The 14,862-nt window shown below is 34.0% G+C and overlaps 2 protein-coding genes across 13 annotated transcripts in view; one reads left to right on the plus strand and one right to left on the minus strand.

Moving 5' to 3' along the window:
* The window catches only part of Raskol (Ras GTPase-activating protein raskol), a 281,119-nt gene that overhangs the window by 197,397 nt on the left and 68,860 nt on the right, over nucleotides 1–14,862 (plus strand). The gene's annotated exons all lie outside the window — the stretch shown is intronic.
* LOC145971878 (uncharacterized) lies at nucleotides 8,957–13,135 on the minus strand. The gene is made up of 4 exons (XM_083099974.1): nucleotides 12,916–13,135; nucleotides 12,039–12,114; nucleotides 10,508–10,707; nucleotides 8,957–10,117 (listed from the first exon to the last, which is right to left on the minus strand). Exons 1-4 carry the CDS (start codon nucleotides 12,960–12,962, stop codon nucleotides 9,094–9,096), a joined length of 1,347 nt encoding a protein of 448 aa, XP_082956100.1. The 5' UTR covers nucleotides 12,963–13,135; the 3' UTR covers nucleotides 8,957–9,093.

Genomic DNA, 14,862 nt, shown 5'->3' on the forward strand with positions numbered 1-14,862 from the left:
GTCGATTATTTTCCTTTTTTGTCTCACGTAAAACAAAATATGTATGAGATTAATTAAAAAAATTAATTGCAAAATTATCACTTATCAAAACCGGGAATTAAAATCTTGTAAACGTGAGGGATGCATCTTTTATTAACGTCTTAATTATGATTGAGCAAGTCAATCTATATTCAAACTTTTAACGTTTCTGCTTGTGCTGAATTCATCATTTTAGCATGCGGCCTACACTTGTCGCCTCTGTAATTTCTACAAAGAACAATACTCGTTGAATAAGATGACAATGATCGTTTACAATAGCGTCTACATATATAACGCGTTGCAAAGGAAAAAAATCGTGTCTTTGTCTTTGTCAACTTTGCCTTGACGCTTTGGCTTGAAAGAAGGATAGTGTTCTAAATATAAGTACTTGAATGCATGATAATATGTTAATTCAAGTAAATGTCACGATAATATATCTTTACAGAAGTGTCATTCTGTAAAGTCTGTGATTAGTAATACATAGAAACTTCTATAATATAATATAATATTGGTATTATAGTAATAAAACAGGATGCGATGCGATGCGACGCAAATATAACATATTAATTAGCAAGTTAATTACAAAAAATATGAAAGAATTCTTTGATCATATTTTATAAATGATATCATAAATTCAATTTACATTATGCAACTAGGATTTAATGCAAGATGACGTCGATTACAACGGTAATAGAGAGAAAGTGCAATGACAATGCACATTCTCCATTTCTGATTCGCTGCTGTGTATCTGTAACGGACATTGTCAAGTATACACACTATCATATCGAAGATAAATCGATTGCAAGGCCGGAATCTCGTAGGCGCAAAAATAATGAGTGGATTAATTCATTAGACAATCAATTAAGCGCGCAAACACCTTGACATTTTTGTTAGTCTTATAAATAATAATCATCTTGCTAATCAACGAATAATGATGCTGTTGTAGAAGTATGAAAAAATTTGTTAATCATTGTTTAATATGCGATTTTAAATTCTTTAGAAAAAGGAAATAGAAAATAATTATTTTTGAGAGAAAAACAAATTTGCTAATTAAGACTTTATTAATATTTATAAAGGATCTTTAAAAAGATTTACATTGAAAGTGCAAGAAGAAACATCCATCCGGTTTATATGCTATCGCTGATTTTTTCATTTCGAGAGTTTCCTCGAATTTTTTATTCTTTACATTCGCAATTGCGTTGCCCGAATCAACGACATGAGGATAGAATTTACAACGTGCTGACGTACGTGCTGACGAGTTTTTGCATACTTTCCTGGTATTTTCTAGCACATTCGTACTGTAAAAATTTAATTATTCTTTGGCCAGCTAATTAAATTTTTTCCGTTTACTACATTTTGCTGCGGTACCCTTCGACCCAAAAAAATTGACAATTTTATCATAGCAATATTATTATTTGTAATATGATTCGTAATATTATTTATATTATTTGTAATATTCTTATAATATTCGTAATATTTTTAGCAATATTACTTATATTTATTCGTAATATTCTCGCAGCTAGAGAAAAGTTCATAAAATTAATATAAAAATTTTGTAATCAAGATCGGCAGCGAATCAACTAATCGATTCAAATAATAGCATTTTACAAAAGAAATATATATGTATATATAATAGACATATTTTGTGCAGTGTTTAAAAATCAATTATATAGAATTATAGATTATATGGATTGTATGGATTAAATGGACAAAAATCGATTGTAAAAAGGATATATTTTATTACTATTAAATATTTATGTTTTGATATTTTTTCTAGATTAGAATATTATTTTAGGAAGAGAAAATATGTAAGAAAGATTTACATTATCAAACGTTGGATACCCCAGAAACTGTATTTGACGTAGAACGTAACTTTATCGGCATTGCATGCTCGATACAAGAGAAAGGTAGACTAGCACGTAGCGTCAGAGACGGTTTATATCTGAAACGGTGCAGTGGTAAAAGCTGGTGTTGGGTAAAACAGAAATCTTCTACAATCAGCAACATATGACATTTAACATATGACATTCACAACTTAAAATTATATATAATATATTTCTTAAAATTTTAAAACTAGGTATAAAGTCAACGTAATATCTTCTTAAATTAATTTTTTTCTTTTTTTGACATATACTTGAAAAAGTTGCAAATTATCTAAATAATAAAAATAATAAATTTATTATTATAAACAAAGTCAGGGAAAAGAGTTAGATATATAAATAAATCAATAAAAAAATTTATAATTTTTTTTATTAAATTTTATTAAATTTATTAATCTCTTTGCAACAACCTATATTAAACTGCATTTAAAATTATAAATAAATAATTATGCATTTCTCAGATGCAGAAACTAATTTTTTTCGCGCAACACTCTTGATGAATTTCTATAAAAAAATTACTTCTATTTTTTTAACGAAAAAAAAGGAACCTAACGACCAAAGCATACGAGACATCTCGTTAAGTATTAATGATAATTACCGCGTATCGACTACGGGACCTATTCATTTCGAGAACTCGACATGCTTGAACTCATCATGTCGAGCTTTCCACGTCGGATTCTTTCAACGCGTATGCTCGTCATGTCGTGGATGAAGAGCTATTTAACGGTCATACATCCCCTACAAGGCAAGCGATAAAGATCACGGTCGGATCTTCGTATATGGCCGTCCATTCGTCGGATCATTGACCGTGCGAGGTGATACCGTATTCTTCAGCTTGACGCTCCGCGCACGCAGGCAAATCAATTTCCACTTAAAGTCCGCTTAAAGTCCGCTTCCTACTTGTTCCGCCCGTAAATGCGTTATGTCTTTTTATCCATCCGCAATCTATCCTTGCTTATGCCCGCACGACGGCCGGTTAGGATCGCGTGACTTTTACCGGGATTGCTTCTCGCGCTGGCTAACGATCTTGAGAGGTTCCCGCTATTCATTAAGCGCACCCCCGCGGAAATTAAGCGCCCGCCTCTTACGATGATCTCTATCCGAGCGTCCAAGCCGGTGGTCTCTATCATTCATATCCGCGGTTTATCTCGGTTTCACCGCGAATCTAATTGCGAAAGTCTATGAGAGATCGGTCGAGACTACTGTTACTTCTTGGATACTTAGTTTGAGAGAATTCCATTATAATAATTGCCCCCAGGCTTGAATATTAAAATCGTTAACCGTTTTGATAAAATAATTATTTAATCTTAATAAGTAAATTATTTAAATTATTTAATCCTAATAATTTTTTAATCTTTGCACTTTCTTGAATTTACCTCATTCTAATTAATTAAAAATTTGACGAAAAAAGATGAAATCAAAATTGTATGTATTTTATTGATATTTTTCCGGGCGAAAAAATTGAATATTATTTTAAAAAGTTACTCGTATATTTTCTAAATTTTTCATTCTCCTGTCTTTTAGAATATTTTTGGCTCATTTTACTGATGTCCTAAGAATGATAAATGCTAGATTTTACGTGTACAAGATATAAAGGATGTTTCCTATAATTAACAGTAGTCGAGTTGAATTAAATATTACGTAAATTGCTTGAAAACAAATAAGTGTAGATACATCAGCAATAATATCGATCGCCTTGTCGGAGCTGTAACATCGCATTAACACCATTCCATGGTTATACCTTCCACTCTTAAATCTCATTTCTTTCCCACGTTTCGTCTGCCAACCTTCATCTATCTTTCAGCAAAGTAACGCGCTTATTCAACGCTATAATATTATCCCGCCTAAATGCCCTTAGATCTTCCACTTCGCGCTAAGTGGCTTTTGCTGCGCGGTAGTCACATCCTAGAAAAATTTATCCGCTTGCGGTTAACTTATGAGTGCGGTAGAGGCCGTAATTTCATAGAACTTGGTTTATATAAATAGCTCGGTGTATACTTAACGACAAACAAGAAATAGCAAGAATACAGCGGTTCACTTGGGGAATATAACGTTATTAAAAACGCGCATTCGATGTTTACACAGTGTATTTTAATGAAATCTCATGACTTATTATTTGCTTTTACTTGGACATTGAATAATTAATAATAATATGTTACGAAAGATAAATTTTTGATTGATCTCCGCCGTGTTTTCGTTCGTTCCATTGATTGACAGCAGAATGAAAAATTTAGTACAGAAACATAGAAGAGGGCAATATCGAGAGAAGCCTGTATGTTCTGACAATGAGATTCTGCAATGTCACGAATATCATGGCATATAATGTGCTCTTACGCCGCGAAAGAGAGAGAAAGTGTTATAACAGGACTTACACAACGATATTGAATGATCATTGCCAACACCCGCGATTTCGCGCTCGCAAATTAATCTTCTATTTTTCAATTTGTATGGATAATTGTTAGCGGACGCAATAAACGATTTTTTCGCTATTACTTTCCGCTATTATTCATTTATTACTTTTTATTTTTATATTATATAAAAGTAAAAAATAATAAATAAATTTGTGTAAAATGTATAAATTTTAAATTATTTTGCATTGAAAATTCTCTACACATTTTTGTTTTTAAATTTTTAAAATCTCCGTAGTGATTGTACGTATATTTTGTTTTCGATAAGCTATACATTATTTAATCTTACATTACATTCTTCCTCTCTCTGTAAATCAGAAATGTACTTACCTAAAATCTTGGATGTATGAGGATAATTTAAATAAATTACATTCATGTTAAAATAAAAAATAAGAATAGAAAATATTTGAAAAGAATAGAAAATAAATTAGAAAGTCGTGACACACATGTGAGGGTTCTCTAGAGATAATACTTGTATGTTCAGTGACCTTTCTCCCTTTTCATTAGGTCTTCGCCATATTAGATATCGCGTCTGTTCAGCTTATGTTCAACGTAACGTAGTGTATCCCTGTTTTTCTTATAGGTTTCTTATTACTGAGAATATTCCCGTGCTCTCCGCTTACATGTGATATGTATATTCCATCGCCTTGTCTCTCATCTTTTCTGGTTTCGTTAGTAAGCACCTCGTATCCTATTCCTTCATCTTTTTTTCTTTGACTACTGTCTAAATCAAAAAAACTTTTCATTTTGGATTCTTTCAATGTACACTAATAGTAAGATAATTTCCCTTCTTTTTGATGTGAGAACATCAAAGCACGTCGTAAAAACGTTTTACCTTTCTCTTTTTCTATGATTTATATGATCAAAATAAAATTTGTACTAAAAGAAATTTTTGTCTTAAATCAAATTTCTAGATATTTTGTCGTTTAAAATTGTGAGATTCATTTATAGATATGTTTGTGATTATTCTCTCTGTCATAATTTTGTATCACTGCTAATTAAACTAAAGTGAAATTATGTAATATATATAATGAGGAAGCAAATTGAAGACACGCAGTTTATGCGAATCACGCGTTGCACTACTCGATATGCTCTGGCAAAAAGCGATTTACCGCTCGTCATAATTATCGCGCATAAATTACAGTGCAATCGCCTTACACTATACATCGATACGAACTTGTAGTGAATTTATACCTGTCGACGATACCGGAGATACAAACGTTTCCAGAACACACCCTATATCTCCGGAGCGCGATATCCTGGAAGTGATAAAAAGAACCATCACCACCAAGCAATGTACCTGGCCTTAGCCAAAGTTTATGTCCCGAACATAACTGTTAACTGCTGACGATGTTCCTCCACTAATTATTCCGCGTTAAATCACTCTCGTACCGCAACAAGGTATCGATCCAAACACGGATGCTGAAGATAAAATACAAGGGATAAAAAAATTATAGCCAAAAGCATATTATAATAATTATTACTAATCAATTTGAGCATTAGCTCGATTAATAAAAAGTAGAAAACATTTCTATATTGATAAAAATGTTTTATGTATCAGATATATTTTTTTTATTTGAAGAGATATAATTGAAACATTTGCAGCTTTTGCATTGAAATAAAATAATTATTTAACAATTATAGGCGATATTAAGTTCTTAATAAAAACATATATTTCTATAAATGTATAATTATTATAATTTTGCATATCTTTCTCTTCTCACAAATTTATTAATAAAAATTTTTAATCAAATTTTCATCGAGAATAAGATGAAAAATTTCCATCAATTCTTTTTATACAAAATCATGCGTAATAATAATAGTAATATATTGTATATAAATTTTCAATGAATAATAATAATTTGTCTTGTAAGTCTTAGGAAAATCTATTTAAAAGCGCTTTAAATTACATAACAAGAGAGGAAACTTTTTGAAGGCAACAATTTACATTTCAAGTCCTGCACTTCAACATTGCGTCATCTTTATCAGCTGTGTGCGGAATACCAAGAGAAATTGTTAAACGCTTACGAACAGTATCCGTAAATTTATTCCTCGCGTCGAAGAGAGCATTCCGACCCGGAGAGGCGCGTGGAATTTTTATCTCGTGGACGAGGTACGACAGATAAAGGTTGGAGTCGGGGATGCTGGCGAGGAACGCGCGACACGGCTACTTTAGACACGGTGGCACGTTGCCATTTTTTTCTCCTTTATTCAGGACCCGTCGTCGCGACGCCGCGAATGTGTTCGATGCAAATGCATGCGCGTTCGCCTTCGGGGAGCGGGGAGGTAAACGGAAGCCGCGCGCTCGTACACCGTTATATTTCCTGCCCGACGCCGAGCGTTCCGGCGCCTCTGCCACGTGCGTCCGTATTAATTCACGCGGGCGTTCCCCATGTAAATCCCGTCGCCCGGGGCCGTGTGCCGCTTTCAAGCCCGGAATAAAGAGCCTTCTGGGAACGCGCGAGCTTTATTCCGCCGAGCTTCTTGAAGCTGAAGCGCGAACTGGCTCTCGGTGACCGTTAAATGGCACGAGAATCATCCTTCTCTAAAGATCTTAATGTACGACATGAAAAAATCGGCTAAATATTCTTCTCTATTAATGCTTACAATTAGAATCTAATTTCTCGCGAGTAATAGTGTCAAGTAGTTTAAATATTTAATAATATCTATAAATATTCTTCTTGTTTTATATTTTTTTTATTTTTTCAATTTTATTCTCGCTGTTGATTTATCTTCTTTATATTTCTATTTTATACATGTCTGCTGGTGTATTTTTTCTTTTTGTATATTAAAAAGATTTTCGTTTTTGTTTAGTAAATAATTAAATCAAAATATTTCTATAGATTTTTAATATATAAATAAATTAAATAAAATTTCTGAAACATTTCCAAGTTTCTCATATACATGAAAAACGTAATTTAATTTATACTAATTATATTACGTTAAATTTAATTACATAAATTACACTTTTTCATAAAAAGAGAAAAAACATGATATAAAAGAAATCGTTCATCTCTCTTTTTATGCCCTCTATTAATGAAATTATTTTATGTATTTTTACATACAAACTATTTTAGAAATATTGAATTTAACAATAAGAAAAGATTAATGCGGTTTACATAAATTATTTCACGTGGTAACGTACGTGGATATGTTGAATATAGAATCCAGCAATCCATTGGAAATGCAGAAGCTGCCGGGTATTTCGGTCCAATTTTAGATTCTGTTACCGAGCAGACGTACCCCCGGCGTATTTCGGCATATTATGTTCGACGTTCCGGAAATAAAGCCGCCTTCCAACATCGAGCGAACGAACGAGCGAGCATTTACATGCAATGACTTCCGGTTGGTTCGCCGACGTTTTGTTTATTTCCGTCGTCCGCGATCGTTGCACGCAGAGAATCACAAAGTAAAAGTGTTTGATTATACGACTCGATGTGCGGAAAGGGAATATTGATTTGCTACGTGACACATTCGTATCGCATGTTCGATGAAACGAACTTTCAAACGCGAAAATGCTATTTTTGGATTACAGTTAATTAACGTAACGTGTTATCAGTTTTTTACTTGGTTTTTATTTTAAAATATTCGTGTGTACATAGATTATATACACTGCTTTTGGGCTTTCGTAGTCACTTGCGCTTTTAATTTTCTTTTAGAAACTTCGGCCAGCCAGGCCTCTTTCGTACCTTGAAATAATCCCGGCGGTCTTTCATCGATTTTTTCATTATACTTTTCCCATTTTTTCATAAAGTACCTTCCCAAGTCACACTGAGGCCATGGTTTAGCCTTACAAGATTCCTCTATTGTGAAATAAAACATAAAAAGAATGCATTAGCCAGAAATTCAGACTACTATCTTATATAAAACTGTATTAATAATAAATGATATAATTTCTACTCTCTCTCTGGATTTAAATAATAACTTTAATATTATTATATAATTTATGGAGTACACGTTTTTTAAATATTTTTCTTATTTGCCAAATCCTAAGAAGGATAAATTAATTAGAGAAATTATGCTTTGTGTGGCCGAATTTTTTCGAGCAAGGTGTGTTTGGAAAATTGCAATTGTTTGACTATTTCGTATTCGCTTTGCTATTATACGCTTCATGCATACTGCCGCATAAAGTGCGCGGGCAATCGTATTGGAGGCCATTCCGGCGATAACAGTCGCAATCGGTATAAAGTATACCCCCACGCAGTTCTATCGATTTGACTTTTTTAAGGCGTCTCTTTTTGCAACTGATTTTTGCAAAAGATTTTTGCGGTTTAACGCTGGATGCTTCTAGTTTCGATGCTTGTTTTCTTCGACCTTTCTCAGAACACAAGCCTGTTTCCTGAAAGCACAATATTTTAATCGTTATTGTTATCCATTAAGTATATTTAATCCCGAATACAATTATTTACAATTATTCGCAGACATATTTCGTTTTTGTATAAATTATTTAATTTAGACGATATTTATAGATGTATTAATTTTTGGAATTTTAAGAATGTACAGAAAATATTATTTTGAATTATTTTAAAATAACGTTATATTTTTTTATTTTCAACATTTTTATTTATTATATAAAGACACGAGGAAATGAAAACACGAGGAAAATATTTTTACATTAACAATTTAATAAAATGCAATATATTTTTACACAAAATTCTTTTCAAAAATAATTAGAAATATAATAATTTTCTGATTTTTGCTCATGTTAATTTCTCAATTCCACACAAGTATTATTCTAGACATAATAAAACTTCAGTTTTATCGATTCGCTCCATTTCGATTTGCGTTTAATCGATCTGTTCGATACTCCGTTTATGCTCAATGCAGTTGTCCCAAGTACGCCCCTCTTTTTTAAAGATAGTTTGCAAGAATGGCAGGACGCATTCGTCCTGCAGACCGTTTCTTCTAGACCGACAGATCTCGTATTTCTCTAGTAGATGAATAGGAATGTGTTTTTTGTAGCGAGCTATCAAGTCCTGCGAACTAGACAAGGGTGACGTCTCTTCGGAAATTCTTCCAGGAATTAAGCAAGCGTCTCTAGAAGCTGTTGCTGATCTCTGACACGTGGATGCTTTGCCCGATTTCGCGGATTCCACTCGCGTGACCTTAGTTCGCAGCATCCGCTCCGATACTGGACACTGAAGTTGTTGTTCGTCGAGGCTTCGCTTATCGTCTTTGCCGACAAATGTCGCATCTGACGCAGAAAATTTCGCGTGAAGGAAATCTTTGCAAGCCTCCTTGATTGTCGTTTGTTGTACTGGACGACAACAACTAGTTGGATAAATTCGTCTTTTAAATCTCTTCAAGGATTTCTTTGAAGAACTTGATATCTCGGAAGGATCAGCACCGTTTCGACACGTCACTTGAGAAAATGCATCATCCATCTCCGAGGAAATATCAATTTCCTGATCTGAACATGCAAATTTGCAGTCTGGAGGAGAACTTGTCGCTTTCGATTTTTGACGTGAAACATCTGTATCTGAATATTGAGCAGACAAAAAATCTTTGCAAGGTGTTGCAGCACACTTGATGAAAATCACTGACTGATCACGCGATCTATCGTCGCAGTAAGATGTCTCCACAATTTTTTTCAATGTCGCTACTTTTGAAATTGCATCACCGGATTCTTCCTCGCCTCTGTCGATCTCTAGGATCACGGTAGAAACAGCTTTTTTCGGTAATTTATCAGTCAGAGCTATCGAATCATCGGCGCAATCTTGAGATTTTAGAATATGAGATGCTGGAAGACTCCGAGAACAAACATCAATCGAGTCGATCCGTTGCTTCATGTCTTGGCATCGCGATGTCATCCTGAAGATAAAAGAAATCGAAAAAAATTGTCTAGCTTCGCACATGATTCCATTTGTTCGAAGCAATCGCAGATAAAAATAATATGCATCAAGTATAAATTTATATATTATTTCAAATATTTTATTTATGATTCTTTAACATCTTGCGGACAATATCAATTACATATCATGCAAATCATATTTCTATTTTCTTATAAATTATCTTCTTTATATTTTTTTTGACATCGTCTCTTATATCAACATTTTTTTATCTAATTATTTAAAATTATTTTGATGGAAAAATTAGAAATATATATAAGTCATCTTCCTTTAATGTTTTATTCGGCGGTTCCTCAAGATGTCAATTGAATTTTTTACGATAAATACTGCATCAAGTCGCGCAGTTTCGTACCTTGAAGACGGATCGAATATTGATCTCGTTTTCACGAGCAGACACGAATTCCGAGCGGTCGCTTCGACGGGCACCTGGACAACCCGGACCACCGGTCGATCAGCCTCCAACCGACATTCTAGTACGATGCATCCCGATGGATATCGCGAATACTGATAGCAGGTGGGCAGCGTGGTCGACGGGCATTCAAGGTCGCGAGACTATCGGGGATCGAATTACATACAGGTCGTATCGCGTGTACCTGACCTTATGACGCGACTTTATCCCCCCCTGTCTCAGGGGTGAGAGGGGGATCGCCCTTAAGATCCCTATTCGAAAATCTCCACGCGCCTTTGCCGATAAATTCTGCATTAAATTGTCGCGGTTTTCGCGAGAGGGAAAAAATCGCGGGACCTTTGTGGAGTAGTTTTTCAAGGCCGCGATACGTCCTACGCTTAAGCTCGAATTACACTCGCGTCTCGTATCGCTCGGCCACTTAGATCAGTGACTATACTGTTGTTGGCTCTTGTTAACCGGTGGACAAGTACTTTTTTTCAGAATAATATCTGCCTGCGATTGCACAAATTGTGAATCTTTGCGACGTCCCAGTACGCGTTAGTTTTAGTTTACATTTAACAACTACATATGTATGATCTGTTTTTATCATGGATAATGTTTGATAAGACATTTAGCAGCAATATCTTATTTAATATTTATTATTGAATTTTTATTGTGTTTGAAGTAGAAAGTGATATAATTGACAGCGGCGTCAATTTAAAAGAAAAGCGTCTTTCGATTATTAATATTGATGCAAGCACAATTGCGCCTTGATTGCAATTGTGTGACAAATTGAGATTTTAATTATCGACTCTGGAAAATACCGCGTGACGAAGTGACGGCTTCACGGTCGTCACTTCATCTATTTGTGCGAGTTAATGAACGAAGAAGACTGCAAAGACGGATAAGAAAGCGAGGAGCGGAATAGGACAGACACAAAAAAATGAAGACAATCGCGCAGACGTGTCAAGCTGTCTGTGTCTATAGAAAGAAAATCCACGGGGAACGTGCGAAAAACAGGAAAGAACGCAACGCGAGAGGAATCTCCCTCTTGCGATGACTCATTTACGATTACGTATGTCACCTCGAATTAACAGAGGCGGTCTGCGAAATTTCTTTTTCCGCATTTAACTCGCGAGCGGAATATGAAAGGGCTGTTCATCCTTTCTGTCGCATCATAGTGAGAACGAAAAGAACCTCGTAATTCATTAAGCGCTGTTTTCGAATGAATCACGCCATTCAGTAACTCTTGAAACTTTAAGAGAGTCGTGTGCAACGAACCAAGTCTTTGTTTAGCATTAGTATTTTTTAAGATAATGATATATATTATTTTAAAAAACATATGATGATTATCTTGATAAAATATATAATTAAATATATATACACGTACGATTTTATTTTCTAATATAATTAGGAAGAAAAAAGATAATTCTCTCTGTATGGCTTATACAGCAATTAAAATTATATGGTGAGATAATTATATTAATTTTCTTACTCGAGATCGCGAAGCTTTCAATGATTTGCCAGTTTTATCACGAAAACCGGGCGAAACTTCACTTTTCGGATTTTGCCTAAAAAATACATATTATTATAAATATAATAAAAGCTAAAAATAATATAATTATATATATTTATTTAAAAATTTTTAAACACCTTAAAAAGGCTAAAAGTTCTGTTCTATTCTATACTAATGACTGAAAGTGGCATGTGCAATGATTATGATAATCGGTACATTAAGGTGTAAGGCCGGAATAATTGCTAACAATGCCGGTCGCAAAAGTTGCTTCGCGGTACGTGATCACGAATGCGATTCTTATTGTCGAATTTTGCACTAGTCAGTAAACTGGTCCGTCTGTCCGTCCGTCCATCCATCGATTCAAATCCCGGAATAAGTATGCTACCCAATGTCCGGCAAACATATGCAAATCGCTTCACCCTTTCGCTTTGCCCTACGGTAAAAAGAAGTTGTACCGATGTTACAGCTGCCCCGTATGATTCGGCTTCGTATAAACTCTTTCGCTCGATTTCATACGACTGCGTCCCCCTAATGCATTACACTTTGGGGCTTGGTAATGAATAATCATTTGTAACGAAAGGGATGACGATGATGTGTGATTTTTGCATGGGGATATTAATGGGTCATTTATGATGTGCACGCGCTGCGCAAAAAACTCATTGTCGTTAACGAGACATCATTTTTTAACGATATATAATTTTTTTACGCGACCTGTCATCCCGTGGCGCTTTCGTGACTATTTGCATAGATTAAAGCTTGGAAAATTCGTCGCCGAAAAAGATTCAATTTTATGTTACGATTTCTAGACTTGAGAGGAGACTGACTTTTAGACTTATTGTGTAAGTGCTAAACGTACAGGTTAATGATGGAAACTTTGTCGGTCTTTTGAAGAACTTTTGTCATCTCGTATAAACCTGCCGTTTCGACTTTCCGGGCGTTCTAAGTTAAGTCTCAGAGATCTTTTTAAACTGTTGATTTTTCTACTTTATAATAATCTGAAAGTTTATGTTTGTAACACCAAAATTTTGACACTTTTTGATATATCTGAATTTGACCGAAAGTGATGCCTCCTTGAAATGAGTCAACAAACGAATTTTTAATTTTAAATTTATTTAGCTATCAATTTTATTTAGCTTTAAAATTAAATAATTATATAATTATATATGTTATTTAATTATATATTATAATTAATTTAATTATATATTATAATTAAATAATATCAATCTTTATTTCGGTTTAAATGTAAATATTTTTTAAAATGTAAATCTTTGCATTTAACTCTACAGACTGATAAAATAGCTATAATACAGTTAAATATCGCTAAACAGTATTGTGTCCTAGTATGTGCTTGTTCAAACAGTTCAACAGACAGCATCTATGCGGTTTCGTTACGCTTGAACGATGGAACAAGCATAAAAGCGACTTGGCACATTCGAGGACAAGAAAAGATCTTCCGTAAAAAACGAGAGCCAATAGTCGCATTGACACGAGTCATAAGATAGTAAACAAGTTTTTTCTCATTTAGTTTTATAAATCAAAAGATTATTTATAGTATTAGTTTTAAATAAATTATAAAATTAATAAATATGTTACATATGTTTTATTTTAATAATTAACAAAAATTAAATTTTAAAATGCAGAATTTTATATTTACTGTGGTTGATCTACAACCTTCTCTTGATTCTGAGACGTTTAATTATTTTAAAAGCTATAATATACATGTGTAAAAATATTAATAACACGAGATAGAAATATTTATTATGTATATAATAAATTATATATATAATGTAATTAAAATTTTTATCGAAACTTTATGAAGAATTCATAAATTATTATAACACACTATCGTAAATATTTCGTATCAAATATTACATCGACTATTTATATCTCGACATAAAAGACAACGTAACAGAGTTAAATAGGAGATTTGATTGAAACAAGTCGCCTTTGTCTTTTTTTTTCTATTGCTATCATTACTAGTCTGTCGCCAGACTGTCTTCGTCGTCATCGTTCTTTCGTCCGCTGTCGAGACGTAAAGAGACGACTGCAAAAAGAATAAAAGATGAAAAAAAAGCAAGACGAAGAGACGCACGTCAGGATCTCGCCTACACGCACTCCGTTGAGGCAATCGCTCGTCTTCCCACACGTAATTCTTGCGCCTTCAATGCTCATCTCTCGCGCCCCTTTAATCTCTCTTTCTTCCTTCTTCTTCGCGTCGCTTAATCTCGCCATAAATCCGACATTTATTCCTCGCGTGCAGTAAGGAACCGGAATTAAGATAGCGCCACGTTAATTGCCGTCGTTAATAGGATGCTTAGTGCTATGTATCCAGTCAGTCGAGTCGCATCTTTGTATTTGCCGCGGCTAATAATTACGTTACACTGTTCGTGTACGAGCGTATACTGTTTTTTATTAATCGATAATGCAATAAATATGATCCTCATATGATGCCCTGCGTTCGCCGGAAGTTATAAATTTTAATGAATCGAAAAATATTAAAATTTAAATATGCATAACGTTATTGATGCAGATTCTTATAGTGTAAATACAAAAAAAATGATGTCTGTGTTTACTTGCAAAAATATTTTGTTGAGCAACGCATTTCCTTTTTGCTTATTTGATAATCATTCTAGCTATTTTCTCCGAACATTCTATACGTCTCATGGGAAAAAATGTTTTTAATTACAACACTGTACCAGGATCGGTGTTGTCTAACTCGTTTAAGTGCAGATCATCAAGATTCCTCGTCGTGCGCGGCGTGTGTTGCAAACGTTAGCTTCAAAGGCACGTGCTTGGACGTCTG

The sequence above is a fragment of the Camponotus vicinus genome, unplaced genomic scaffold (genome assembly GCF_025532165.1).
Source record: "Camponotus vicinus isolate PSW18456_S1 unplaced genomic scaffold, iyCamVici1.0 SCAF_5, whole genome shotgun sequence".
In the NCBI taxonomy this organism is placed as follows: Eukaryota; Metazoa; Arthropoda; class Insecta; order Hymenoptera; family Formicidae; genus Camponotus; species Camponotus vicinus.